The sequence below is a fragment of the Myxocyprinus asiaticus genome, chromosome 18 (assembly GCF_019703515.2).
Source record: "Myxocyprinus asiaticus isolate MX2 ecotype Aquarium Trade chromosome 18, UBuf_Myxa_2, whole genome shotgun sequence".
Classification (NCBI taxonomy): domain Eukaryota; kingdom Metazoa; phylum Chordata; class Actinopteri; order Cypriniformes; family Catostomidae; genus Myxocyprinus; species Myxocyprinus asiaticus.
Genome location: NC_059361.1, coordinates 3,078,230 through 3,105,707, shown reverse-complemented (window position 1 = coordinate 3,105,707; position 27,478 = coordinate 3,078,230). Strand labels below are relative to the sequence as shown.

Sequence of the window (27,478 nt, the reverse complement as noted above, 5' to 3'; positions counted from 1 at the left end):
ATATGATGTTTTGGGTCGCAAGGTATTTGTTGAATGTTAATTGTGAATTTTTGTCTTATAAGTCAATTGTTTCACTGCAGACACTGAAGGCATCTATCTGCCTGCAAGCGTTAATGAATTCTGCATGAACGGCGAGCTCATCAGCACGAGAACGCGTCTCTACATCTAGGCTCTCTCTGGAAGAAGTAGAGCCCAAGGTTGTGTACCATTTGTGGAGTTGCTGGCATGTGTGAGAGCCCTGGTGGAGACTGCTCTGAGACTGTTGTATCAAATTTAACCCACTGCAATACACTGCGTCGTGAGTGAGCGATGGTCTCCCTGCTATAGTGCCCCATTGCTTGGGTCGATTGGGCACAGTACTAGGGTCCACATCCCCACATGAGGCAGTGCGGTACAAGTTGGGTTCAGTGGAGTCTCCCCAGCAGGGCTGTCCGTCTGGAGGCCCACGTGTGCTGAGAGAGAGCCTGGAAGAGCCAAAGAGGCTATGCTGGAACAGAGCCTCACTGTTCAATGCCTCGTCAATGCTCCGTCGCAGGTCAATGGGCGAAGGAGGCCGCAGATCCACCGTGGAGTCGCCATCCAAGCTTGCAAGCTTTGTGGTTTGCGTGATCTGTATGGGATGCTCACGTTGAGGGCTGCTGGGATAGTGGAGATCCAAACCATCGGATTCACTATGTGGTAACTCCACCAGGGTGTAGAGTGGCACACTTTCACTTTCCTGCCGTACGATACTCTCTGCAGGCCGTATTGACCAACCACAGCGACTAGAGAGAATGGAGGGTTTGGCTGTGGATATGGCGCCCTCTGTTGGTGACTTTTCGAAGAGCCAGCAACAGCCACCAGGTTTAGAAAGGGGCATTCCACAACAAAGAAGCGGGTGAGTGATTGCGAGAGCAAGAGTGAGACACATGCCAGCTTCACACACTCTGCAGCTGAGCTGAAAACCCCACCAGGGCCACGGCATCAGGCCGATCACGGCGGCATTGTTAAGTCCTCTTGCATTCAGCATGGCGTAGATTCTTAGGCCGGCACATGCTAGAAGAAATAGGGCAGAGAACACTCCCGCCCTGGCCGCCCTTTCCCACATACGTGCCTCTGTGAATGGACATCGGCTGGCGTGGCATGCCGGATGCTCCGGCGAATTCTCGCTAAGCCGGTAGATGTGCTTGGTATCCACGTGGGCGCAGAAGTACAAAAGCAGGTACATGAGTGACAAGAGAGTGGACATCAAACAGAAGGCTACAGGCGGAATCAGAGGCACAACTTGGAGGGTGGGAAACAGCTGCAGTATCGCCATGGAAACCATCACGGCGGTGACATGCAGCAGCACCAGTGCAGCCAACAGGAAGGAGCTGCGCTGTAGGGTGTTTTGGGACAGTATCTGTGTGCAGGAGCGCATGGTAAGCAGTAGCAACAGCAATCCAAATGCTGCCGTAAGACAAGGATAGGCGGCTTCGTGCAGCAGTCGCGCCCAGGCAACCGGGAGGCGCTCTTGTTGGCCATATGGGTCGTAGAGCAGCCACAGAGCGCGACTGGAACCGGTCAGAAGTTGGAGGAAGTGGAGAAGGCTGAAGTGGGCGCAGCCAGGTGGCCAACGCAAGGGCAGACACATCAGGCTTAGCGCAGACAGTGCAGCCACGAGCAAGAACACGCAACCGAGACCGTAAACCTGCAACTCCCATGCAAGGCCCCATGTCGCCATAGCGGCGTTCCAGTCAGTAAGCAGAGGGACCAGTAGAGGTGGAGTCAGAGCATCGATGGGTGGGGTTATGATTCCAGGGGGGGTGGTTTCAGAAACAGGGGGTGGAGTTGACAGAGTGTTGTTAGTTGAAGCATGATTCCTGAAAGAGTCAGAGGGCTGAGAGATCCCATTGGCAACCAGGTTGCAGTCTGTGGTGGACTCATGCCAGTCTGCAGCTGGAGACGCTGAAACAGAACAAATAGGTAAAAATGCATTTAGAACAGGTGAGCACGGTGGACTACTAGGAAGTAAATTCTCAGTGAAACATTTTTCAGACTCTCAATTTTTTTTTACTTTTGTCTACTAACAGTGTCCAACAGTGAATGTATATGCATCACAGGAGATTTATATCATTTTTGTCATTTTTTTTTTCTGAGAGTCAGGAAAATTCCCACCACAGTGTCATTTCCAGCACATCTCAACATCTGTTTTTGTGTTTTATAGAGTGCAACAGTCTGGTTCCGGAAGTAAAAATCCCATTCATTTATCCCATAGGTGAATTGATTTTCAACAATTACAATAAAACAATTTAAAGACAGCAAAATGTGTGTTAACATGATTTTAGTGTGATAAAATCACTTACTAACCTTTTCTGAGTAAAGTTAACTTTGCTGATGTAATGGTGGTCAGCTGATAGATAGCCGTGCAATGTGTATACACCTCACTCTCCTGACCTCAAGAGGTGCACTAGCGACTGACACTAGAGGCTGTAGCCTTTAGCCTCCTTGTTAGTGCACCCGCCTCCTATGCCGGAGATACCGGTTTGAGTTCCGTATGGAGCGGGTAGAACAGGAGCGTCACAATGGTGCCATGACATGGATGGGAGTGAGGTTTAGGGTGGTGAGTGTAATGGTGGCCAGCTGATAGATAGCTGTGCAATGTGTATAAACCTCACTCTCCTGACCTCAAGAGGTGCACTAGCGACTGACGCTAGAGGCTGTAGCCTTTAACCTCCTTGTTAGTACACCCGCCTCCCATGCCGGAGACGCTGGTTCGAGGCCCCTACGGAGCGGGTAGAACAGGAGCATCTCACTGAGTAAAAGTTAAGCCAATTTTACAACTTCATTACCATGACGATGTAATGTCAACAAACCCTAAAACCCTAAAATGACAATTTAAACAACTTTACAGCTCAAATAATACACAAGTTTTAACAGAATTAATGCAAGTGTTTTTATAAAATTATAAGCTTCTCGTTGTGTTTAAACCTGGCAAAAATTGGCCCCATTCACTTTCATTGTAAGTGCCTCACTGTAACACAAATTTTTGCTTTTTTTAAAGAAAAGGAGGGACGAGTCTAAATTAATTTTCGTGGTAAACAACATTATGCCACTAATGCTGTCGAGTAAGCTTAACTTGTATTGGACCCGGAACATTGCTTTAAACTACTTATCTATTTGTACATTTTGGAATATTGTGCAATAAACTTAAAGTATGTTGTTCTATACTTTTAATAACCAACAACCTAAAATCAATAGTTTTTATATTCCCATAATTTTTTATTCAATGACATCATTGGCAATGCTTCTTGGGATTGTAGTCCGTGCCCTCATGAAAGACGGTAAGTACACAGACTTGTATCTTTGTCTTTATGTCCAATTTTCAAATTGTTTTTTGCTTAGAATGAAAGTTTATAATGTTGTGATTCACCTCAGGGCTGGTTAGTTTTGGTTCATGGCTCATTCAACTCTTTTATGAAGGATTTAATAAAAAGTTTATGGGAAAAATAGTTCCGGAATCCAGACGGCTGAATAAATGGGAGGGCACAGTTGCACTCTAAAGACCAATTCTTTGGCAACATCACACCTACATCACATACGGAAGTGATGGCAAAACACCGGCACCAACATTAAACACAGTGTGAAGATAGCTGACCCAACAGTCCTCAAAATGTTAGCTATTACCTTTAAATGGTCTGGATAAACTAAAAGAAGTGTCGTGCTGCCCCGTTGGCTGTCAAAATTACAGTGCCAAAAAACCGAGGGCTTCACTTTTATCGAATTACGTTATAAGAGCTAACTGGTCTGAGGAGATCATCTCCAACTCACTGTTTTGCAGCGAACATTTTATTACAGGTATGTTATTAATTCATATCATTATAATAATGGTATAGCTGAGAATATTTCTGCATTTATGATGGCTTTGTGTCGTACTTTCATTAATCGATTACTATAACTAATTGTGTTACTAGCAATAGTGTACCCAAACCTAGCTAGCTCTGAGCCTAAAGGCTCATTTTATTACATATTATCTTTTAAATGCATATTTAACTAGCTAGCACCAGCTGTCTAATCTGTAAAAATCTAACACAAGTGTCTACCGGTGTTGTGCCGAAATTTGATTCCCTAGTATCCTTATGTTTAGGGATGGGCTTTGGGGATTGGGACCAATGACTCCCTACGATGGTTAAGGTTAGGGGTGGGTATAGGGATAGGCTTTAGGGATAAGGACCAATCAGGTAGCGGGGAGTCAAAATCTGGCGGGGAGTTGAATTTCGGCACAACACCGGCTCTCTGCCACCACTTACTGCACATGCACTGCATTGTTTGTAAACAATGGGATTGATCTATAAATGACACTGATGAAAATTAAATATTTTAATTTTTTTTTTTTTTTTAATAAAATGATCACTCCTTTGTTTTGCTATGGCTAATTTTTATAGCTAACATTTTATATATCCTAAACACACACAATTAATATATATTTTTACACTTTTCACATAATTTGTCAAAATTACAGCTTTATTGGAAATGATGCCTTGTAAAAAAATTGTGTGTTATTTGCCTTGATTTTTCTTTGTTTTGTTTCATATTTCACTGACACTTTTGTCCAATTGGTTAACAAGTACACTAACTTTTGAAAAAACTTTATTAGGGGCAAAATTGTCTGGTGTGGTGGAAACGACGCCACAACTGTGGGACAGTCGTAATTAAATAAAATAATTATTTATATATTTATGTAATAAAATAAATATTAAAATGGCTATTTGATTTCTCTTTTTGTGTAGATTATCATATTTTTAAACATGTAATTTTCTAGTTTAATATTGAAAGTCTGGGTCTGGGACAAGGCTAAAAGAGGATGGATAACCAATACATGAAAGTCATTTGAAAAGTACCAAAAATAAGGCCTGGTAAAAAAGTGTTCAATTCACTTTTAATGAGACTTTCATATCACACACACACACACACACACACACACACACACAAAGAAAGAAAAAAAAAAGAAAATCTGTTAATTTTGACTACAGATAAACCCCAGGTACACTAAAGTCCCTGAAGTTGAAGAAACACGTATCCAAACACCCATTGTTTCATAGAGAAGACCATGCAAATAGCTCACCCAAAAATGAAAATTCTCTCATTTACTCGCCCTTATGCTGTTCCAAATCTGCTGTAATCTTTTGAAGAACTACACAGATCTTTTACATACTACAAGCACAGTTCATAGTGACCATGTGTGACAAGCTCCAAAAAATACTACAATAAAAGCAGCCCATATGCCTTGTGTGCTACAGTATATATACCATAAGTGTTCTGAAGCCATACAATATATTTCTGCATAACAAATTTAAATTTAATTTAATAATAGCTTAAATGTAGGTCTGTTCGTTACATATCATATGGCCTTTTTTTTTTTTTTTTTTTTTTTACCCTTTTAGAGCTTGATTGATGTGGTCATTATGTGAATGGTTCCTGCAGCTCAACTGGCATTAACAGTGCCAAGGTCATGTGTCCGATTTCCAGAGAAAACACGTACTTAAAAAAAACAAAAAAAAACAACAACAAAAAAAAAAAAAATTGTATACCTTAATAGCACTGCAACTTGCTTTGTATAGAAATGTCTCCTAAATGCAAAAATGTAAAGATTTTTTGATTTTTGTTCCACAGAAAAAAAACAACAGATCACTGATCTGGAACAAGGGTAAATAAAAACAGAATTATAATTTTTGTGTGAAATATTCTTTTAACATCTATTGCTTTAGCTCATCTCTACATTCTTAACTTTAAACCACTTTCTCCAGTCTGAATAAATTTGAATACCATCTTATGTGCATTCATAGGAGACAAAACACTAAACATAAAGCTGATGTTCTCCAAAAGCAGGATATTAAGTTCTTTGTGAAGCACATAATGAAGTTATTCTCTTGACACAGCTTCAGGGTATTTATACTGCATAGAAAACAACAAACCACACACCAATGTTTCTAATAGATTCCTTTCAACATCTAGAGGTATGCAAATGATCCAAAGCTGGAGGTAAGTAGGTTACTTTGCAGGGGCTGTTTATTATATCGAATGCAGCATTTCTCTGCAGCACAAACCTCAGCAGTAATATCAGGCATCGCTTTATGAATTGGCTGGGGGAGATGTGGAAGTAGGCTGCTGTAAATGGGTCGCACACATCCTACCCGACACACATTCACAAATGGCACAGATAGGAGGACAGTGACCCTGTTGAAACTGGCACACTTTCATGACATTGCGTCACTTAAATACCTGCACATGAAAGTAAGAATCAGGTGAACTATGTAACGTTTCAGAAAACAGCTCATTTTTGCTAATACTAATACTATGCTAATTGTTGTTCAAAAGGTTCTAGATGGCTCATTCTGGGGTTGATTGATTAGTAATAGATTGTCAGTCATTTTTTCTGCATGAATAATGTTACAGAAGGTACAGGGGCTAAACCTCAGAGTCAGCATTTCTCCTGACACAGGTGTTTTAAGGTTGAAGGATCTGGTTGAGTTTAACCTCTAAGGATTGAATGCTGACCTTCATATCACTTAACACGTAACACTTAAAGGAATGTTCTAGGTTCAATACAAGTTAAGCTCAATGGACAACATTTGTGGTATAATGTTGATAAATACAAAAAATGATTTCAACTCGTCCAAAAATCTGGGTTACAGTGAGGCACTTACAATGGAAGTCGATTGGGCCAGTCTATAACTGCTAAAATGCACACTGTATCAAAACATTATATGTGCAACATGATTTAAATGTGATTTTGAATTTGAATCAGTGTGTATTTGAATGTTTATAGACTGGCCCCATTCACCATTGTTAGAGCCTCACTGTAACCACAACATTTGCTTTTTTTTTTTCTTTAAATAAACACGGGACAAGTCTAAATTATTTTCACGGTAACTAACACTATGCCACAAGTGCTGTCATTTGAGCTTAACTTGTATTTAACCCCAAATATTCCTTTAGTCTCTGGTGGTGTGTTTTTGTCACGTTTATGTGTTTTATTCTTGTTTTCATGTCTTTTATTTTTAAGTTTAATTCCTGTTCCTGTTCAGGTCATGTGGTTTCATGTCATGTGATTTCCTGATTCCTCATGTGTTCCTGGTCATGTGATATCCTGTTCCCCTCCATGTTCATGTGTCTTGTTTTCATTTGTTCATTGTCTTATTATTAGTTCAGTCTTGTGATTGGTTGTCTTGTTTACTTGTTACCCATGTCTGTGTATTTAAGCCCTCATGTTTGCCATTGTCTCTTGTCAGGTATTATTTATGTAACGTTGTTTGGTAGCCAAGCCAAGCCAAGCCAAGCCAAGCCAAGCCAAGCCTTCACAGTTTCTGGATTTCACGTTGATGGTTCTACACTTCATCATCATCGTCTGCCTGTCACTGCAAACGACGTTACAGTTTTACGCAACTTTTCGAGATGCAGTACATTAAATAAATCTCATTATTGGTGCTTCTTAAAGCAAGCATTTCTGTTCCGATTAACTAAAAACTACTTAACTGTGACTCCAGCCAGGTCTCCTAAGCAACCAAATCGGCCCGATTGCTAGGGAGGGTAGAGTCACATGGGGTAACATTCTCGTGGTCTATAATGTGTGGTTCTTGCTCTCAGTGGGGCGTGTGGTGAGTTGTGCGTGGATGCCACGGAGAATAGCGTGAAGCCTCCACACGCGCTATGTCTCCGTCGTAATGCGCTCAACAAGCCACATGATAAGATGCGTGGATTGATGGTCTCAGACACGGAGGCAACTGAGATTCGTACACCACCACCCGGATTGAGGCGAGTCACTACGCCACCTCGAGGACTTAGAGCGCATTGGGAATTGGGCATTCCAAATTGGGGAGAAAATACGCATTCATGTTTGTTTCACACATGTTGTTGTTTCGATAGTCAAATTAATCGTACAGGTTACACTTGTATTTTACTACATAAAGGTGCAATGCTAATTTCAGCATCATGTAGCATCTCAAAGGTTACAGAAAACCTCACTGGTAACAAATAATGCCTTAGAATACAATAGAGGTCATTCTAAGAATGAATTCTTCAGTACCTGGAGGATGTGTTTCAGTGACCTTGATCACAGTGGCGGTCGTTTGCACATTTTGCTCCATTGTCATTCGGTCTACTGCCTCAGTTTTCACACCGTCCTCTCTTCTAGTGTCATGTCTTGTCAAATTCAGACTAACTAAGGGAGAAAGAGAGAATAAGATTAGAAAACTGTTCTTAAAGTGATAGTTCACTCAAAAATACTCTCCCTTGTGTTGTTCCTAACCCGTATGACTTACATTTTTCCGTGTACCACAAAAGGAGATGTTAGGCAGAATGACAGCCTCAGTCACCATTTACTTTCATTGTATGGAACAAAAAAATAAATAAAAAGATGCTATGAAAGTAAATGGTGACTGAGATTAACATACAGTACATCTCCTTCTGAAAACTTTCGGGTCTTCAATCAGACAAAAAGGGCTCACGTCACCAATGGCTACCTGTAGCTTCCCGCATCAAATTCAAGGCTTTGACTCTGGCTTTCAGGACAGCCAATGGAACCGCACCCTCTTACTTAAATTCGCTTCTTCAGGTCTATGCTCCAACTCGCTCTCTGCGGACAATGAACGAGTGGCACCTGGTGGTCCCATCACAAAGAGGTTCAAAGTCTATTTCACGATCTTTCACTTTCTCTGTTCCACTGTGGTGGAATGAGCTTACAACATCCACACGATCTGTTGAAAGCTGAAAACACATCTGTTCCATGAGCACTTAACCAACCCACACTAATTGCACTTACTATTGAAATTAACTTACTGTGCAAAAAAATAAAAAAATAAAAAAAAATCTCCTTCTCTGTCTCTTCTGCGCTAGCACCTATACTACTCCAGCCACCTTGAGAACTTGGCAGTGCAACACTGTAGATGTTGCTGAACTTTGTATGACAAATTGCTTGCTATCTTTCCCATTTGTAAGTTGCTTGGATAAAAGTGCCTGCTAAATGAGTAAATGTAAATGTATTCCAGAAGACATAAAGTCACACAAGTTTGGAATGATGAGGGTGAGTAAATAATGATAGAATTTTCATTTTGGGGGGAACTATACTTTTTAACAGCTAGATCTCATGCTAGATCAGTTTGAGACAAATGCACTTTGATTGCTATAGTTCAAACAAAAGTAGTTGTATATCATATTCTATAGACAGAGTCACTAGGGGGCTTGTATTCCACACACATCTGCAGTGCTGGAATACTGATGTGTTCACTGCAGAATAAAAGTGATTTGATTTGATTTGATTTGAGATTGAGGGACATCAGGTAGAGTATGCTTAACTGCTAAACAGTAAGCTTACAGCAGAATGAGGATGCAATATTGCTGTAGACATTAAAAATGGGTTGTACCTCCTTTTTAACTGCAGTAATCAATTCTGGATGTAGCAATCACAATTCCCATATTATTTGATGTGATTGTTGACCCTCAGAGGCAAGGAGTTTAGATAAGGCATAATAGACTTTCTCTTTGCGTCATTATCGAGAACAAGTATCTCTGTCTTATCTTTGTTTAGTTGCAGAAAGTTCTCAGAACATCCACATAGGCTCTCTATCGGGGTCTGGTGCAAGTAACCAGTAGAGTTGCGTATCATCTGCATATTGATGAAAAGAGATGTTATATCAATTAAAAACAACAGCAAATTGAAACATATATAAGTAAAATAGTAATGGGCCTAGAACTGAGCCTTGCGGAACACCACAAGATTTCCCATGACATCAGGAGGTGTGTGTTCCCAATGCAACATAGTATTCCCTGCTGCTTAAGTAGGACCTAAACCAGTCTAGGACTGGGCAATTCACAGCAAGCAGTAGGTGGACAGAAAGACACGTGCTAGCTATGTAAGTAATTTTATCACTGAAGAATGCTACAAACTCATTGCACTTTTCACCTTGTGAAGAGATCAGATGATATTTGAGGTGATGGGTGATAAGTAAAACATTTTGGCAGACCTCATTTCATTATTTAGTATATTTAAGTTATTTTTATAGATAGATAGCATGGTGAACTGTTAGCTTTGAACACTGCCTTTCTACTTTTCTACAATCTCTTCAACATTTTACAGTGGAGGTACTATTTCTCCAGAGAGCTTTGGTGGTCTTTAGTCTTAAAGTCTTTAGTGGTTTTTAAGGGGGCAACAGAGTCAATATATATTTACACACCCTGAGACTAAAGCAGTCCACTAGAATGTTTAAGGAGAGAGAGATGATATGAGCTCCAAGAAGGTTATAGCAGTATCAGCAGATAGAGACAGTCCTCATATCACTCACGGTGCTGGTACATACTGGTACATACTTACATTTCGAAGAAGACACAACAGTGGTCAGAAATGCCAACAACAGCGATCTGAGGGTCATTAATGGTTGAACCATTCTGTATGAAATCACAAGATCCAAGATCCAGCCATACGGCCATTTTTGTGTGTAGGGCCAGATACATGCTGCATAGTGCATAAGACCATGGCTTTCTTTTTTCTGTGTAACACGGAGATGATAATTAGAATAATAACCTCAGTCACCATTCACTTTCATTGCATATTTTTTCCATACAATGAAAGTGAATGGTGACTGAGGCTGAAATGGCATATGTTGTGTTTAGGATGCTGATCATGAGTACGGGATGCTAGTGTCCTCACCAAAGACCTTCTTTAAACCAACACCAGATGAGCACGATCCAACATAAACCAGCCTTACCAAACAAGAGAATTCATACTACATTAGTCCAATGAAATAACACATAGGTTTTGCATGTAAAGGTGTGTTCAAGTCATGTCAGAATGATCATATTTACGAGTTGAGTACACATGAATGGCACCACAAATTCGGAATTACTGTACCAGTGGGAACCCAAGATTTTCTTTGTGCTCCGACTTTCCGAGTTGGGGGTGTTTCAATTAAAGAATCATGGTGGAAGCAAATTCATTTTACTAGTAGATTTATTATTTTAGACTAAAATCACATAGTAGGTTTTGAATGCAACATAAGCGCAGACATTCATGCGATATCCATTCAATTGAAAGTTGGCTTTTAAGTATCATTAATTTGATTACCTGTAAGGGCATCTGTCAAATCCTTTGTTTCCTCAGATGACCACAGATAGTCTGTCAACCCTCTTGGCAAATTGGTACCATCTAAAGTTTCTCTGGCATATGGCATCTGAGCGGTACTTGAGGACTTCCAAAGTGTCTGGTAAGTGCTAAATCTCTTTTCAGATGTACTCTGCCCAGCTTGAGACATATATGTCTCTGTATTCCAAATTATAGGTGTCTTAAACTCTATACTCCACATCTGAGAGTTTGGGTAAGTTGAAGGCTGCAGTGTTGTAAATGAAGATGTTTCAGATGATTGGTCAGTACGGCCCTGTCTGCTAAGATCAGGCCAATCGGATGCTTCCATTTGAGGTGCCTCTTCATCCTGCTGGATGTCTGAAGGAATATCAGTCTCAGTGAAAGTCTTGGTCCATGGTGTTCTTGAAGCAGAATGTCTTGACAAACCATCGTCATCCATAGAGACCTCTGGACCCTCAAGGTCTTTGCTAGTCTCCTCTGACTGTAATACATTTGGGAATAAATTGAGGATGGTTGGAGCAGTCACCTCCATTTTGTTGGACCGGGGCGTCCATGGTGGGCTGCTAGCTGGCTTTGTGACTTTGTCAGTGTTGGTCCAAGAGTGGGATCTGCCGTCTTTATTTAGGGATACAGCAGATAGAGTACCATATAGCGAAAAACCAAAGACTAGCAGGAGTGCTTTACATTGAAGGGTCATGCTGACACTCCTCAGAAGACATTAAACCTCACAAAGTCACTTGTCTGTCTCCATTTGACTCTTACACTCTCCTTCGGTTTTGAACCTGAGGAATACAAAAGATTAACAAAATTAACAGCTAAGTAATTGAGTACAACAGTGCCTGCTCACTTTTTATAAATATATTTTGTGTTCAATACAAGTTAAGCTCAATCAACAGCATTTGTGGCATAATGTTGATTACCACAAAAATTACTTCGACTCATCTCTACATTTCTTTAAAAAAAGCAAAAATCGAGGTTACAGTGAGACACTTACAACGAAAGTGAATGGGGACAATTTTTGGAGGGTTTAAATGCAGAAATGTGAAGCTTAATTTTATAAAAGCACTTTTTTAAATTATTATATTAAAACCTGTGAATTATTTGAGCTGTAAAGTTGTTTAAATAATAATTTTATGGTTGTTTTAGGGGTTAAGGCATGACGTCATCATGGTAACGAAGTTGTGAAATTGGAAATAACTTTACTCAGAAAAGGTTAGTAAGTGATTTTATCACATTAAAATCATGTTAACACACATATTGATTACATCTTGTGGCTATATTTTGAATATAATTTGAGTATTTTAACATTTACGTATTGGCCCAATTGACTTCCATTGTAAGTGTCTCACTGTAACCTCGATTTTTATTTAAAGAAAAATGTCCCATGAAAAATTGTGAATGACGTAGTTTAAAAAAAATAAATAATTAAAAAAAAACACTATGGAAAAAACTTTTGTTTAAAATTTGTTGATTTTAAGTGTGTAAAAACAATGTATTTTAATTTTATTGCAAAATATTCAGAGATATACAAATATATAAGTAGTTTGAGAGTGTAGGGAGAGCGACTCGTTTGCATCATTCACAGTGCAACATGGGAGTGGGCGGTCGCTGCAGAGCTCTTTTGGTGCACTTTGTTCGCCGCGATTCTCCAATTGGTGGATCTTTCTTTTCAGGATCATGGGTAGTGTTGTTCTTCACTAGGAATTCACTTCTTGAACCAGTGGACTGTTGTGCTCTATTAGCTTCAACCAGAAACCGATAAAAAAAAATTTAAAAAACTAGGGCTGTCGATTTAACATGTTAATTCAATGCGATAAATTATATAAAAAATAACGCATTAAAAAAATGAACACAATTAATCACGTCCCCCGCCCGTGATAGGGAAAATTCCTGAGAAGTTCAAGCTTGAAGTACCAGCTGTTTTCTCCAGGGGGCAGTAAGTGAAACTTCAGCTGTATAGGCAACACGCAGCTTATACAGAGAACAAACCAACCCTTCAGCCAGGGGTGTTCGATTTCGAGTTTTTTGAAGTCAACTCTGATTCCCGACTCCAGCCATTGAAGTCGATGGAATCGACTCCTCGACTCCTTTTAAAAAAAAATTAAAAATCAAAATTGTGTCAAAATTCAGGACCATCACCAGAGGTGGCAATTAGTGGGCAGTGTCTTCCCAAGAGACATATATTCACTCACCAAAATTACTTGTCAGGCATGAGCGGAAAAATAATGGAATTAAATCCACTGCTTACTGTGTCCGATTGCTGCTCCGTCATAAAACTGCTGGTCAGTTTTTCCTACCCAAATCATAACCATAGAAGCTGAATCTACATGGCTTCCATGGCAATGGAAAAACAAATCATGCGTATTATCTTGCCCGATTCACTTAATAGCAGTTAAGATATTTTAGTGTGGTTATTGCTTTGAAAAATATCACTAGCTTATCCCTACGTTTAAGATAACAGAGACATTGCATAACTTTACCTTAAAATGAGGTAAATAATTACCTTATATTACAAGGTAATTACCTATTACTGCTCCAATTTTAAGAGGGTAAATAAACAGAAACAGGCTGGGTCAGAAATAATTTATTTAATTGTTAAATAAAAACTAGACAAATTGGAAGAATCCACTTCCCCAACCACTGCCCCATGAAACGATGTAATACTACACAAAGTACCGAAAGTTTAAAAAAAAAAAAATTCCCAATGTTGGAATGCCCAATTCCCACTACTTTAGTAGGTCCTCGTGGTGGCACGGTTACTCATCTCAATCCGGGTGGCGGAGGACAAGTCTCAGTTGCCTCCGCTTCTGAGACCGTCAATCCATGCATCTTATCACGTGGCTCGTTGTGCACGACACCGCGGAGACTCACAGCATGTGGAGGCTCATGCTACTCTCCACGATCCACGCACAACTTACCACACGCCCCATTGAGAGCGAGAACCACTAATTGTGACCACGAGGAGGTTACCCCATGTGACTCTACCCCCCCTAGCAACCGGGCCAATTTGGTTGCTTAGGAGACCTGGCTGGAGTCACTCAGCACACCCTGGATTCGAACTCGCGACTCCAGGGGTGATAGTCAGCATTAGTACTCGCTGAGCTACCCAGGCCCCCAAGTACCAAAAGTTTTAAAATCTGTCACACATCCTCTCTCTCACTCTCTCATTTGCATGCACGCACATTATCTCTCACTCAAACACACATGATGAATGAGTGTCCCACCAACCAACGGGTATTTGTAAATTCATAAAGTTATCGAGTTGAACAAAAGAATGGATTCCTGTATTAGAGGAATCGACTCTTTTGGAGTCAACTCCCCATCACTACCTTCAGCAGACAGCACAACACGAGGACGCGTTCTTGCGTTCAAAACACAGCTTGATGGAGCACAAATCCGAACAAAGGATCTCAAGACGTGTTTTTCTAAGTATTAAACCACAGTATGTTTTACTTGACTCAGTGACCTAAAAATGGCATGTTTATGTTATTTACAATTATTTCGTCATTATATATTGAATGCAAATATTTATATATGTGATTAATTGCTATTAATTTCCTTAAAAATTGTAATCGATTGCCAGCCCTAAAAAAAACATTACAGAGAAATAAAGAGTAGTCTCCAGAAAAAAGTGCATATTTTGGTCCACGTGTTTTACAGTTGCATTTAGTGGTGTGATGGACCATGATCAGTGTGTTATGTCAAAGCGTACCAACGTGTGTTGGTCAAAGCTTTAACTTTATAGATCACCAGTCCTAGTCAATTCCCCTAGGGTCATGTGACCCATTTCACACACAAAAAAGTAGTTTATAGAAGAAGAAAGACACTCCAAACACAAACTAACCACATGGATATTAACACAACTGTCTGCTTTCTTATACATACAAAATAGGCCTATATGGTTTATACTTGTAGAAGAATTCAGGTCATATGCTTTCAGCTGTATGGATCAATCCTTACTATAGAGAATTGAGGATATATTGCGACTGAAACAGTTCGTAAATCAATTAGACTTTCTTCACTGCTTTGATTCACAGTATGTCAAATAATCTGACAGTTTCTGCTGTCTCTCTAGTTCTCCACGCTCTCTATTATTCACATTAACATTCTCTTATGCTCTCCTTTTTTTGCACCGTTTCTGTCGCTTTAAATGGATGCAGCATTTATCATTTATGGCTGTGCAATAGAGAGAGCGAAAGAGAGAGATGCTGGTCCACTTTACCAGCCAGTGCAGCACTCACTGTTTTTGCATCTTCTCTTCAGCATCCAGTGACACATTTTCACACAGCAGCATCTAAACTCACACAAACACATACGCATACAGACGCAAACTTTGATCTGGCTAAAAGAGAGGCGCTCACCCTGGGACACTTGGATGAAGAGTCTAAAATAGGAGTAATCCTTCTCCCTGCCATCCTGCTGCGGAAAAGATTTCACTCTGTGTGTGGCTGCGGATGCGTGTGTGTTTTAGCACTCTCTCTCTCTCTCTAACACACACACATGCTGTGACACACCCCCTTTCAGTGTCCCATCTCTCCTCTCTCTTTACATTAACTGTCTCTCTCATTAAGGCTTCAGATGTCTGATCTCTCTCTTCTGAATCAGTTAAGCTGTGTTTTTCATTTCCAGAGCTGGATTAGCCATGTTAGGCGTTTGACTTCCTTGGTCTTACAGTACATTATTGAGTAAACTGCCAGAGAAAAGAACACCAGACCAGCTTCATCAGAAAGACCATGCTGGTTGACCTGCTTTTTCTTCTGTTGAACAATATGACTATGCTGGTCCATCATCTAGACCGGCACTAACCCGCTTAAACCAGCTTGGGTCAGCATAAAAAAATCACACTTGTCTAAGCTGGTTTCTTTCAGCAGGGAAGGCAGTTCATCTACTGCAAAACGAAAACTTGCCTATATTGTCTGTTTCAAGTGCAAAAGGATGAAGCTCTAGTCCCAATTTATCTAACCACATCAATACACAATATTGAGTGTAATTTTCTCAATCCCTCAGAGAGAGGCAGAGAACAATGTGCAGCAATAAACCAGTGTTAAAAGATAGCAACCCTTCAGAACGTTTCTCATTTTCCCTCATGTATCTCCGTGAAAATATACAGTAATCATAGCAAGAAAGTCATGAGTGACTGCTGCTCTGTTTTAATTATCATTTAATGCTGTAACCACATAAGTGGTAAGATTTAAAGCATAAATCCTTATAAATCACCTCTTTGGATGCGTTTAAGGAAAATGTCACCCAAACATGATAATTCTCTTATTATTTACTGACCCTTATGCCATCTCAAACTCGTATGACTTTCTTTCTAATATGGAACATAAATGAAGATTTTTGAAGGAAATCGTGTCTGTTTTGTCCGTACAATGCAAGTCAGTGGGGTCCAAAATGTTCAAGCTCCAAAAAGGACATAAAGGCAGCATAAAGGTAGTCCATACAAGTGGTTCTAAAGCGATGTAGGTAGATATATGTATTAAACTAACCATAGAGCCGCATGTGTCAAATCAATGTCAAAATCACATTGTTATTAAGATTAATTAATAACAATGTGATTTTGACATTGATTTTTTTAATTTTTTAATAACATAAAAATATATATATTTTTTAAAATAAATAAAGGTACAATTCTAGTTTCACCATTATTCGTACTTCAGACCTTTGTTTAGTTGGACAAGAAAAACTAGCTTCATGTAACCCACGTTTGGATTTGGACCTTTTTACACATGGAGCCACATTGAGAGCCCCATATCTCTGGGATTTAACCATATGGGTTCATAAAAATGAAGATACGGAAAGGAAAGTTTGTTCTGTATCAGAGTCTAAAAGGATATTGAGATATCTTTAATACTTCTGGAGTTATAGGCACTCCAACATTGGAAAAACAGCAGAAAAAAGTGTTTTTTCTCATATTTGGACTCACACCATTGACATATAATGCAACAAGAGGTGCTGAAGTCAACTGATTTTAGTAATATAGCTACCAATCTCTGTGTAACCATAAAATAATGATGATAACACCTTTCTAAGGCTATTTTTTGACTGTAGTTTTGCTCCAAAATTATAGCCGAAATTTTTCATTTTTCAAAATAAAATAATGGATTACTCAGTAAATATTGATCAATGGAATTTAATATTTTGGCTTTCATAATTATTTATGGATTTCTTTCACATGAAAAATGTTATATATATATTTCGCTGTGGTGTATTTCGTAAAAGTACAGATACCACAAAAATGTATTATTTAAGTAAAAGTCATTCATTAAAATGCAACTTACTGTAAGTAAAATTAAAAAGTACCTGGTTTTCTAATGAAAAAAAGCCTATCTAGGGACCTGAGATGCAAGCTAGCTTGTGCATTTAATTTCTATATACAATGCATCTCTCTCCTTTTTTTTTGTGCTGAAATTATGTTCTTGTGCTGTCCCCATACAAATAAATAAATAATTAAAAAATAAATCAATAGTTCAGAATACAATAAGTAAAGCTGAGTCGCAGGTGGGTATTTTATTCAGAAAACAAGCTATAGTTCATGGAAATGAACATGAACAGAATATAATTAATTCAAACAATAATATCAATAATTTAATTTTGTATAAATTCAACATATTGACTTATTCTGCTCCTGAGCAATTCTGAGTTGAAGCTAAAAATAGTTACTACATTACAAGCTAATATCAATAGGGCTTAACTACATGGGAGCAAAATCCTTATTAGAAAATATAATTATCACTAGTAAGCAGCATATGAACAGATACACCAGTGTGTAAATAAATGTAAACACAATCATGTACAAGAACCCTCCGACCAAACCGATTCGAACTTCCCAATGCTTCATATGAGAGGGAGAGCTTCATATACATCAGTGGTTCTCAACCCTGATCCTGGAGCAGGAATGTTGTATCCAGTCTCTTTACTAGATCTCTCTCTCTCTCTCTCTCAGTCAGAACATATCCAAATATCAGAGTTACGTCTGATATCCAAAACCAGTCAACATCAACAGCTTGTTGTGTTAACTCTTCTACCAGCCCAAGAGATTGACTGAGTCAGCATGTGCATATAGCAGAAGACAGTATACGAAGTTATGATAAAGATAAGCAGAATTTATTGAATAATCTTAGTTGCATCATTGTCTGACCTGCACAAATTCAACAAGTGCTATTACACCAAGCAAAGACAATGTCAAATCATCTTGTGACGTTGAAAACCTTGAAATTGAGACAGCTCTTTATCGTTAACTTGTGAAGACAATACAGCACACAACATAAGATTAAACTGAAATGATAATGCATAGCAAGAGCAAGAAACAATATAATAAAGTAATACAGAAGTTATAAGTAAAAGTGAATATATAATATATATATATAAATATAATATATATAAATATTGAAGTACAACACAGATGTATGTTGAAGCTGCACACACACTCAGGTTGCCTTTAAAACTCAAATTAGATCCTTCATGGGTATGTACCGTATATTATATGTTTTTCTTTCTGACTGGTAAAATCGCTAAAAGTCTAGACAGTGTTTGTGCTTTTATTAATTATCGCCACACATTTGGCTGTCAGCAATAGTACAACCTTGGCGGTCTATGTGAGTGAGTGGCAATAGCTGGAATGCTGGGCAAACACTCATCTTCCATTTTCATGGCATATAAACACTCAATACATATTTAAAGCCATTCCCGTTCAGTGAATCCAGGATAGATGGTCCACAGAGATGCACCAGTGTGTGTGTGGTCAGACAGAATGAGCAGGATGTAGATCAATCCTTATTAAAACAGACCCCAGAGAGAACACAAACTGGGCCAGTCCCATTAAAAGCTGCTTGTGTGAGGACTGATAAGGACTCGGGGGCTAAATAGATGGGTATAGGTTAGTAAGCTGAATATAACACATTAGATCAAGGGTTTTCAACATTTTAGGACATGCACCCAAAAACAGTACACTGAGAAAGAAATGGGTGCTACTAGGGTTGCCATCTTGGTCATTCCTGGACACCTGATCAATGATGACCGAAGGCAGTAGGTTGACCAAATTAAATAAGCAATACTACTTCTTTGATATGGAAATTACCACAAAACAGCATATCAATCATCTGTCAAAGCTAGTCGTAAATAATCCGTCACTGTCAATAAACAGTACTTGTTTTTGATGAATGGAAAAAAGGGCATTGTACTGTGTTTTGAATGGTCATTTTTAGTTTTTGGTTTGTCAATCGTGATTCTTTATGGCAGGAAAATTCAACCAGCTTATCTTTGAACGCCTGGTGTTTGGTTTATAAGTGTCTTATTAGTTTTGCAGGTTTTAAAGGTCATTTGCAAGCACCTCAGAACATTCAACACACTGTGGACATGGCTTATTTAGCATGATGCACGTGCCCGGTAAAAACGCCGGTTATTTGCAAGCTGCGTCTGCGCTGGTTTAGCGCCCGATTCACTAGTGACTAAAGGAATTGAATGCTATTTGCATGCGCAGTTTCAATCTTGTGGGCCGATTCTGAGCGCTATAAAACATAGGATGCATTAGACCACCGTTATCTCACACACTTTGGCAGGACTGAACAGCATCACTGACTACTATGATCCAGACACCTGAATCATCTCTTTAACATGTCGAAAGTGCACTTGACTACACCGCACATATGGATATATGGCAGGTTATAATGCTGTTCTCCATCATTTGATCGTTATTTGATGAATTACTGCTGATACGATCGATAGAAAATGTACCCAATCATCTTTTAAATAACATTTATTTTACCGCCTGTTTTTATCTGGCTGTAATAGCACAATTTTGTGAATGAAGTGCAATCTAATGAGCCTAATTTACACAGAAAGGAGGCATGTTTGTGTGGAAAGGAATGACAATGATTTAATTTAAATACTCAAGGCGCAGTGCAATTTCAGTGCTGATTGCGCCTGCGCCGAGCGTGACTAGCAAAATAATAATAATAATAATAATAATAATAATAATAATAATAATAATTTATAATAATTGTATGTGAACATCTAAGTTGTGAAATTTTATATAATACTAAACTATAGAAAGTCAGATTTTTTTTTTTTTTTTTTTTTTAAATTGTGTATTTTGTTTCCAGAAATGTTGGTTATTCATGTTTTCGAGATGTTACAGACATTACATCAGAAATTAGCATAATTAATTCTGATTCAAAGTAATGTCCAGCATCATCCAATCACTGTCAACCATGTTAAAATAAAATGATACATTATAAATTCTGAATCTATGTACTGATTATCATTGTCACATGTCTGTCAAACATGTTGAGTGATCCAAACATCATCTGCAGCCTGACACTGAACTTTTGATCAGATTTTAGGAGTGAATGCACTTAGGATGCTCCCTTGCTCCCTATTTAGTGAATGACTTAACCTCCAGTGTGCTGTCTGTCTGCACTTGTCTCAGAACAGTTTGAAATGCACCTTATGTTCATCATAACTCCATAAAAAGCCTCTGAAAGCAACCTTTTCCAGTTTTTGGATGCATTTATTAATTCTCAGTGTGATAATGCACGGTAAATATAGAATATTTTAACTGAAACTGTGCATACAGTCCACGTAGGTGGTCACTGTGTTTAACAGCATGCCGTTTTGCGATAAAAGGAACTAGAGACTCTAATCTTTTGACTCAAACAGGTTTTAGTGTAAACACTTAATTAGGTTTCTTTCCAGATGTAGTTTTATTGGCATTTCTCCCAAAGACAAACTCCGCTGTGGTATGTGCCATGTTGTTTTGTCACATGACTCCGTACATCGATAGTTTAACCCTTTACTGACAGCACAGATTCTCCTGAACTGAGATCAGTCGGTCTAAATGATGCGTTAGGTATAATAAAGCAAATATACAACATCCACACACATGGACGCAGGGTCGCACAAGGTTAAAATAGTTTGTGGGTGGTTAGTGAATAAGACACAGGGTTTTGCGCTGAAATACTTCACACAAAAGTGGCCCAATTGTTTAGTGAATTTGCCCCTTTGTGTACTGTTTGCCATACTTCGATCGTTGTTCCATCACTGTTTTTATTGAATCTGTTGAATCTGATTCAATGACTCACTCATTACACATAAAAGAAGCTCATTTGTCGCCACCTACTGGCGTAAACATAACCTGCAGAAATGGTGACTGAACGCATCCGCAAATTACTTAATGTGTGTGTGTGTGTGTGTGTGTGTGTGTGTGTGTGTGTGTGTGTGTCTGCATTTATTTTATTTATGACAAAACATATTCAACATGGAGAGGATGTAAATCATGGTCAATTCACCATTAATATGGACATATGTGTAACTCTCTCAAAATACTTGGCAACAATACTTCTGAAGTAAAAAAAGAAACATTTCCTTTCCTTTAAATATTCACATGTGTCGGGAGACCCTTCGAAAGCATTGCACACTGCGTTTGCTATTACTATGTGGACAGGAAGGGACCAAATGAGCTGGAACTAAAGGGGGTTTGGTTTAGAACAATGACCCAGATGAACTGATTAAACATATGACATCAGCATAGTCCACAGCTATATCCCCCCAGGCTATGGGCCACTTTTATTTCCCTCCCAATCATCTGCATCAGTGCTGCTGACAAGGGGGCTTGTTGGGTTGGACCCAGCAATGCTGACTTCTGCAAACAAGACAGCACCAACAAGTGAGAATATACATATCTGCAATAATAGTAGCTAGCCTACATGCATACATCAGTAAAGCATTCACAGGATGGATTTAGACCAGTTATTGTGGTCTTGAGAGATCCAATGCCAAGAGATCAAGAGGTCATAATGTCTCCAATATAATTTTGAATTTTTATGCTAAACAGTCAGACTTCACCAAAGCTCACACTTCACCTAAACTAAACGACCAGTGTCTATTTCATGTTGTCATTCCAAATGGCCCCTTTGTAATGAATAAAACGTCTCGGTTACATATGTAACCTCGGTTCCCTGAAATGAAAGGAACAAGACATTGCACTCTGCTAACACATATGGGAGTGTCCTTCTAAACGACCTAGTTGAAACCCTTCTACAATAACGCCAATATTCTAATATTGGCTATGGTGTTTGTGCCCAACCCTTCTAAGCGCAAAACTGTCCGCTATAAAAGAAGGTGTGCGAACACCATTCCTCAGAATTTTCTGACTGAGGGACAGAGAGTGCATTGCTCACACCTCAAAGAACTCTGAGTCTTGTAGTGCAGCCAGCATTCGCAATGTCTCATTGCCTTCGTCTCAGGGAACTGAGGTTACGTACGTAACCGAGACGTTCCCTTATGACTCAGTACACTTGACATTGCGTTCTGCAAACACATATGGGGAACAGAGTCCCATCACGCTGCACTACATGACATAACCTTCCAGAGAGGAAACATGACGCCACAGTCCCACGGGATGGTGAAAGACATGAGTATGTCGCAAGTGAGTGACCCTCATCTTGGGCCAGGAGGGGACCAATCAGAATGAATATATGAACTATAATCATATAGTATGAATTAACCCCTTCATGAACCCAGTCGGGAAGTACTTTTTAATAATAATGAAAGTGCTTGTGACTTTATGGGACATTACAACATCCTGAAGGTGGTTGTTTAAAATGATGGGACCCCATACTTAAAAGGAGGGGCATAAGTATATGTTTGGCCAAAAAATAGCAAGCACTCTAAACAGAGAGGACTTGTGAAGAGAGAGACATTACGCCTAGGTTGTAAAACCTTGCGAATGTGTTTTTGAGAAGACCATCCTGCTGCAAAACATATGTCTTGCAAAGACACACCGTTCGTCCATGCCCATGAGCAGGCCATGCCTCTAGTTGAGTGTGCTTTAACACCAACTGGGCAAATTTTACCCTGCGATTCATAAGCCAGGGCAATCGCATCAATGATCCAGTGAGAAAGTCTTTGCTTGGAGATGGACATTCCTTTTGTGCATTCTCCATAGCACACAAAGAGCTGATCGGACAGTCTGAACTGGCAGGTGCGCTCAACGTATGTATGTAGTGCCCGCACAGGGCATACAAATGCAAGGATTATTCCTCATCCAAATTAAAAGGAGGAGGGAAGAAGGCTTGAAGGTGAACCACCTGCACTCTGAAAGGTTAGGTTAGAAACTTTTCTGGGTTTGACGGTGGCTTTTGAAAGACCGGGACCAAACTCCAGACATGAATTGTCAATTGCTAGTGCATGTAAGTCACTGACCTGTTTTACTGAGGACAGAGCCAGCAGTAATGCGGTCTTAATAGAGAGCATGCACAAATCAACAGAGTCCATAGGCTCGAAGGGGGGCCCTGCGAGTGCTTTTAGGACCAAAGTTAGGTCCCAAGTCGGGACTGTAGCTGGCTGAGGTGGATTTAATAGTCTTGCTCCTTTAAGGAACTTTATGATTAAATCATGTTTGCCTATAGTGGCGCCGGCTTCAGGTGCATGATATGCAGATATATTCCCACATAAACTTTGAGCATTGACGGAGTGAGTCCTGCATCTAATCACTCTTGAAGAAATATGAGAATTTCAGGTATGGGGCAGTTTACTGGGTCTTTGCCATGTGAAAGGCACCAATCAGTGAACACATTCCATTTTAGCACATAGAGGTGTCTCATGGATGGCGCTCTGGCCTGTAAAATGGTGTTCATAACTGAATGCGTCAGTTCTGGCACGTTTAGCGCACTGCATTCAGGGGCCACACATGCAGGTTCCACAGCTTGGGCTGGGGATGCCAGATTGTACCTTGTGCCTGAGAGAGGAGATCCCTCCTCAGTGGTATTTCCCATGTTGAGCCATCCAAAATCTCTATAATTTCCGGAAACCATGACTGATTGGGCCATTTCGGCGCAATCAATAGAATCGCTTCCTTGTCCTCTCTGACTTTGCATATGACAGAGTGAAGGAGGCATACTGGGGGAAACACATATTTGCATTTTGCAGGCCATTTGTGGGCCATTGTATTGTTGCATTGCATTGTTGTCTTGGGACTACGAGTACCTGAGGGGACAGTGGGCGTTCTCCACTGAGGCAAATAGATCAATTTCCGCTTTGCCGAATATTTCCCAAATCCTCTGGACAGTCTGAGGATGAAGTCTCCATTCATCCGGTATCACCCCTTGGTGTGACAATAGGTCCGCACCATAATTCAGATGGCCTGGGACATATGTCGCTCTCAGGGAAAGGAGATGATGCTCGCTCAACAGGAGGAGGTGACGCGTCAGTCTCATCAATGGTGGTGAATGAATTCCGTCATGGCGGTTTATATATGCCACAACTGTCATGTTGTCTGAACAAACCAGAACATGACAGTTCACTATTTCGGACTGAAAAGCCTTCAAGGCTAGGGATACAACCGATAGCTCTAGGCTGTTGATGTGCCATGACCTCCTCACACCTGTCCAAGTGCTGAAGGCCGGGCCTCGCACACCGCCCCCCAACCTGTGTTGGAAGCGTCCATAGTCACCACTTTCCACCTGAAAATCTACCCCAGCATGACACCTCGCTGGTAAAAGGCAGGAGCTGTCCAAGGTGCTAGAGCAGCTATACAGCTGCGAGATATAGTGACGCGCATGAGCCCATGGTGCCGAGCATGTTGTGGCACACAGTGCTTGAGCAGCACTGAAGAGGTCTCATGTGTAATGGAATGACGGCGGATGCTGATGCCATAAACCCTAATGCTTTTTGAAACAGCCTCAGTGGAAGTGCTCTCCCCAGTTTGAACTGAGATAGACACTATAGAATGGCCTGAATGTGTAAAATTTGGACATGAAAGTACGCATCTTTCAGATCTGTCGACGCAAACCAATCGTGTGGGCGGACGTGCGATAAGATCCGTTTCTGAGTAATCATTTTGAATGGGCGCTTTGCGAGTGTGTGATTCAAATGTCTCAGATCTTGGATTGGCTGAAGCCCGCTGTCTTTCTTTGAGACAAGAAAATAACAGCTGTAAAACCCTTTTTGGATCTGACAATTTGACAAAAAAACCTCTATCGCGCTTTCACAAGGAGCTTGTGTATTTTGGCTCGTAACACTGCCGCATCTTCGGATGAAACCATGGAAGACAGAATGCCATTGAAAAGGGGTGGCCGACATGCAAATTGGATCACATACCCATGTTCGATCGTTTTTAAGCACCCAATCTGAAATACCCGCAAAGGCTCGCCACGCATCCGCACAACGGGACAGAGGGCAATTTGGTTTGTTCATTGTATGATATAATGTGGCGCTTGCCAGTGGGAAGTGGTTGTGCACAATGTGTGGGCTTAGAAGAGGAAAAAAGCTCTTTATTGAGAGTGTGTGAGCGTCTCGTGCATGTGTAATGAGCACTGTTTTCTTTTTTGCATTTTGTATTGCATTTTTTATTGCATTCATTTGAATGCGAGACACAGAAACAACATTTTGAACAATATTGTGAACAGCAGTATTCCTTTCCCAACAAACAGCAGTGGGGAGATGGGGAACAGTGTTGTGTGTCTCCAATCGAGCCTTCTTCGGAGCAGACCCGGAGGAAACAGCGAGCTCTGCATTCCGCTTCAAAGGGCTGTGCCCGTCAGGAGTGTGTTTGCCTTGCTTGTCCATTTGTTTAAGGAACTTGGCTTGAAAGACCTGGAGCACCGGCATCACGTGGATTGCTGAACCAGCTTGGCCTGCCGCTGAGTATGCTCTTCCGTCAGTCGGCACAGCTTGGAAGGATGAATGGGGCATGATTTCCACGCCCTGCTACTTGCCGGGCAGATGATCCATATTAGAGAGGATGGAATCGCTGTGTGGGTGAGCTGAATAGGGCGCGCGCCAGTATTTTGACAGTTCAAAGGGCTGTGCCCGTCAGGAGTGCTTTTGCCGCGCGGGAGGGTTTTTCCCGTTGGTGATACTGCTGATACTGCTACTTCCTTTTGGGCCATGGCTTGCATGGCATCACCGGTGGCTCAGCGGCAGGTGGCAGTGTGCATGCTCCTCGTCCTTGCAGGGGGAAGGGGCTGCAGCGTCATCCACTGACTACTTGCCTGATGCAATGTGAGACATGACATCGTCATCATCCCCAGCACAGAACCGCCAACGAGGCCGTGCGCTCCTGTAGAGGGCCGTAGCTCACCATGCACATAATATATCGGCATCGAAACGTTACATTGAGATTGAGGGGCTTGTGGGGTGTGTGCAGGCACGAGGTCCACCTCAAATTTATCCTGCTCAACCTCGCAGCCCCAGCGTGCCTCCTCGTGTGATCCCTTGGGTGTCACAGAAGAGGTGGGTGGGAGGGCACGGAAGGTTGAATCGTCCCATCTTGAGACTCATGCCCTCGCAGTGAGGGCAGTCTGTGTGGGCATGGCCCAGACAGTGAATGAAGTTCTTATGCATCTGACTCATATATATATATACACACACACACAATATCACAGTTGCTTATAAGGTTACACAAGTCCTGCCGAAGCGCTGCGGGGAATCAGGATGCTGAAGCGTCCCGTTCACCAGCGAAGCATCAAGTGGCAAGGTGGAGTGATGTTCGCTGGAACACTGCAGGGGAGTGGAAAGTCTTCTTGTTGTCGTGAAGGTCCTGCCCGCTGACTCATGTAGTCGACAGCGAAGTAGTTGAGGGCTTCTAGACAAGAGATGAATCGCTGTCTTGAAGGAAGAAAATTATGAGGAATGGTGTTTGCGTGCCTTCTTTTATATCCGACAGCTTTGTGCTTAAAAGGGCGAGGCTCAAACACGGATAGCCAATATTACAATATTGCCGTTATTGTAGAAGGGTTTCAACTAGGTCATTTAGAAGGACACTCCCATATGCATTAGCAGAACGAAATGTCAAGTGTACTGAGTCGTAAGGGAACTGCACTTAAGTGTTGCTTACAAACGTTTTAGACACATTCCCAATTGATGGATCTGAATGTTACTCAAACGTTTCAATTATTGTGCATGACAGTAGCTGACATAGATATGTTTCCACCTGCTGCTAAAAAAGAACACTTGCAACATTTGTACATTCTACATACTTCATGAAGTATATCCTACTCCACACTATTTATTCTCTAAAAATGATAAAATCTATTCATACAAACACACTGAACATCTGACATCGCATATAAATACACTTGTGATAAACTGTAGTGATGTCCGATTCTTGAACGAATCGTTCTTTTGAGCCGATTGAACCAAATAAATCGTTTGAAACGAAGGAATCAAACCTACATGCAGAATCGAAAGTCAGCTCTTCGGTCGTGTCCGACTCAAGAAGAACTGTCGAAGTTTGCCGAGGATTTCCGAGGAGTCTGATGAGCTGCTGATCCTATGGACATGAACGAGCATGTAGCGAATTGCAAGTTTCTTTAGTGAAAACCAAAACGTACTGGAAATATTCTTATAATTAGTTTTGTTAAATACAGTTTTAGACACCAA

The 27,478-nt window shown here is 40.5% G+C and overlaps 1 protein-coding gene across 1 annotated transcript; it reads right to left on the bottom strand.

Annotated features, from left to right (window-relative positions):
- Positions 1 to 51: 51 nt before the first annotated feature.
- LOC127456297 (proline-rich transmembrane protein 4-like) lies at positions 52 to 15,538 on the bottom strand. The gene is made up of 4 exons (XM_051724711.1): positions 15,457 to 15,538; positions 11,078 to 11,877; positions 8,045 to 8,179; positions 52 to 1,926 (listed from the first exon to the last, which is right to left on the bottom strand). The coding sequence occupies exons 2-4, from the start codon at positions 11,790 to 11,792 to the stop codon at positions 56 to 58; spliced, it is 2,721 nt and encodes a 906-aa protein (XP_051580671.1). The 5' UTR covers positions 11,793 to 11,877; positions 15,457 to 15,538; the 3' UTR covers positions 52 to 55.
- Positions 15,539 to 27,478: the final 11,940 nt, after the last annotated feature.

Bases quoted from the DNA above. Each gene is read 5' to 3' on its own strand.
- LOC127456297 (XM_051724711.1), bottom strand. From the start codon at position 11,792: ATGACCCTTCAATGTAAAGCACTCCTGCTAGTCTTTGGTTTTTCGCTA. The intron at 8,180-11,077 runs GTAATCAAATTA...TTTCTCCCTTAG, and splicing joins TTTGACAGATGCCCTTACAG to TTAGTCTGAATTTGACAAGA. The intron at 1,927-8,044 runs GTACTGAAGAAT...GTTCTGTTTCAG, and splicing joins CACTGAAACACATCCTCCAG to CGTCTCCAGCTGCAGACTGG.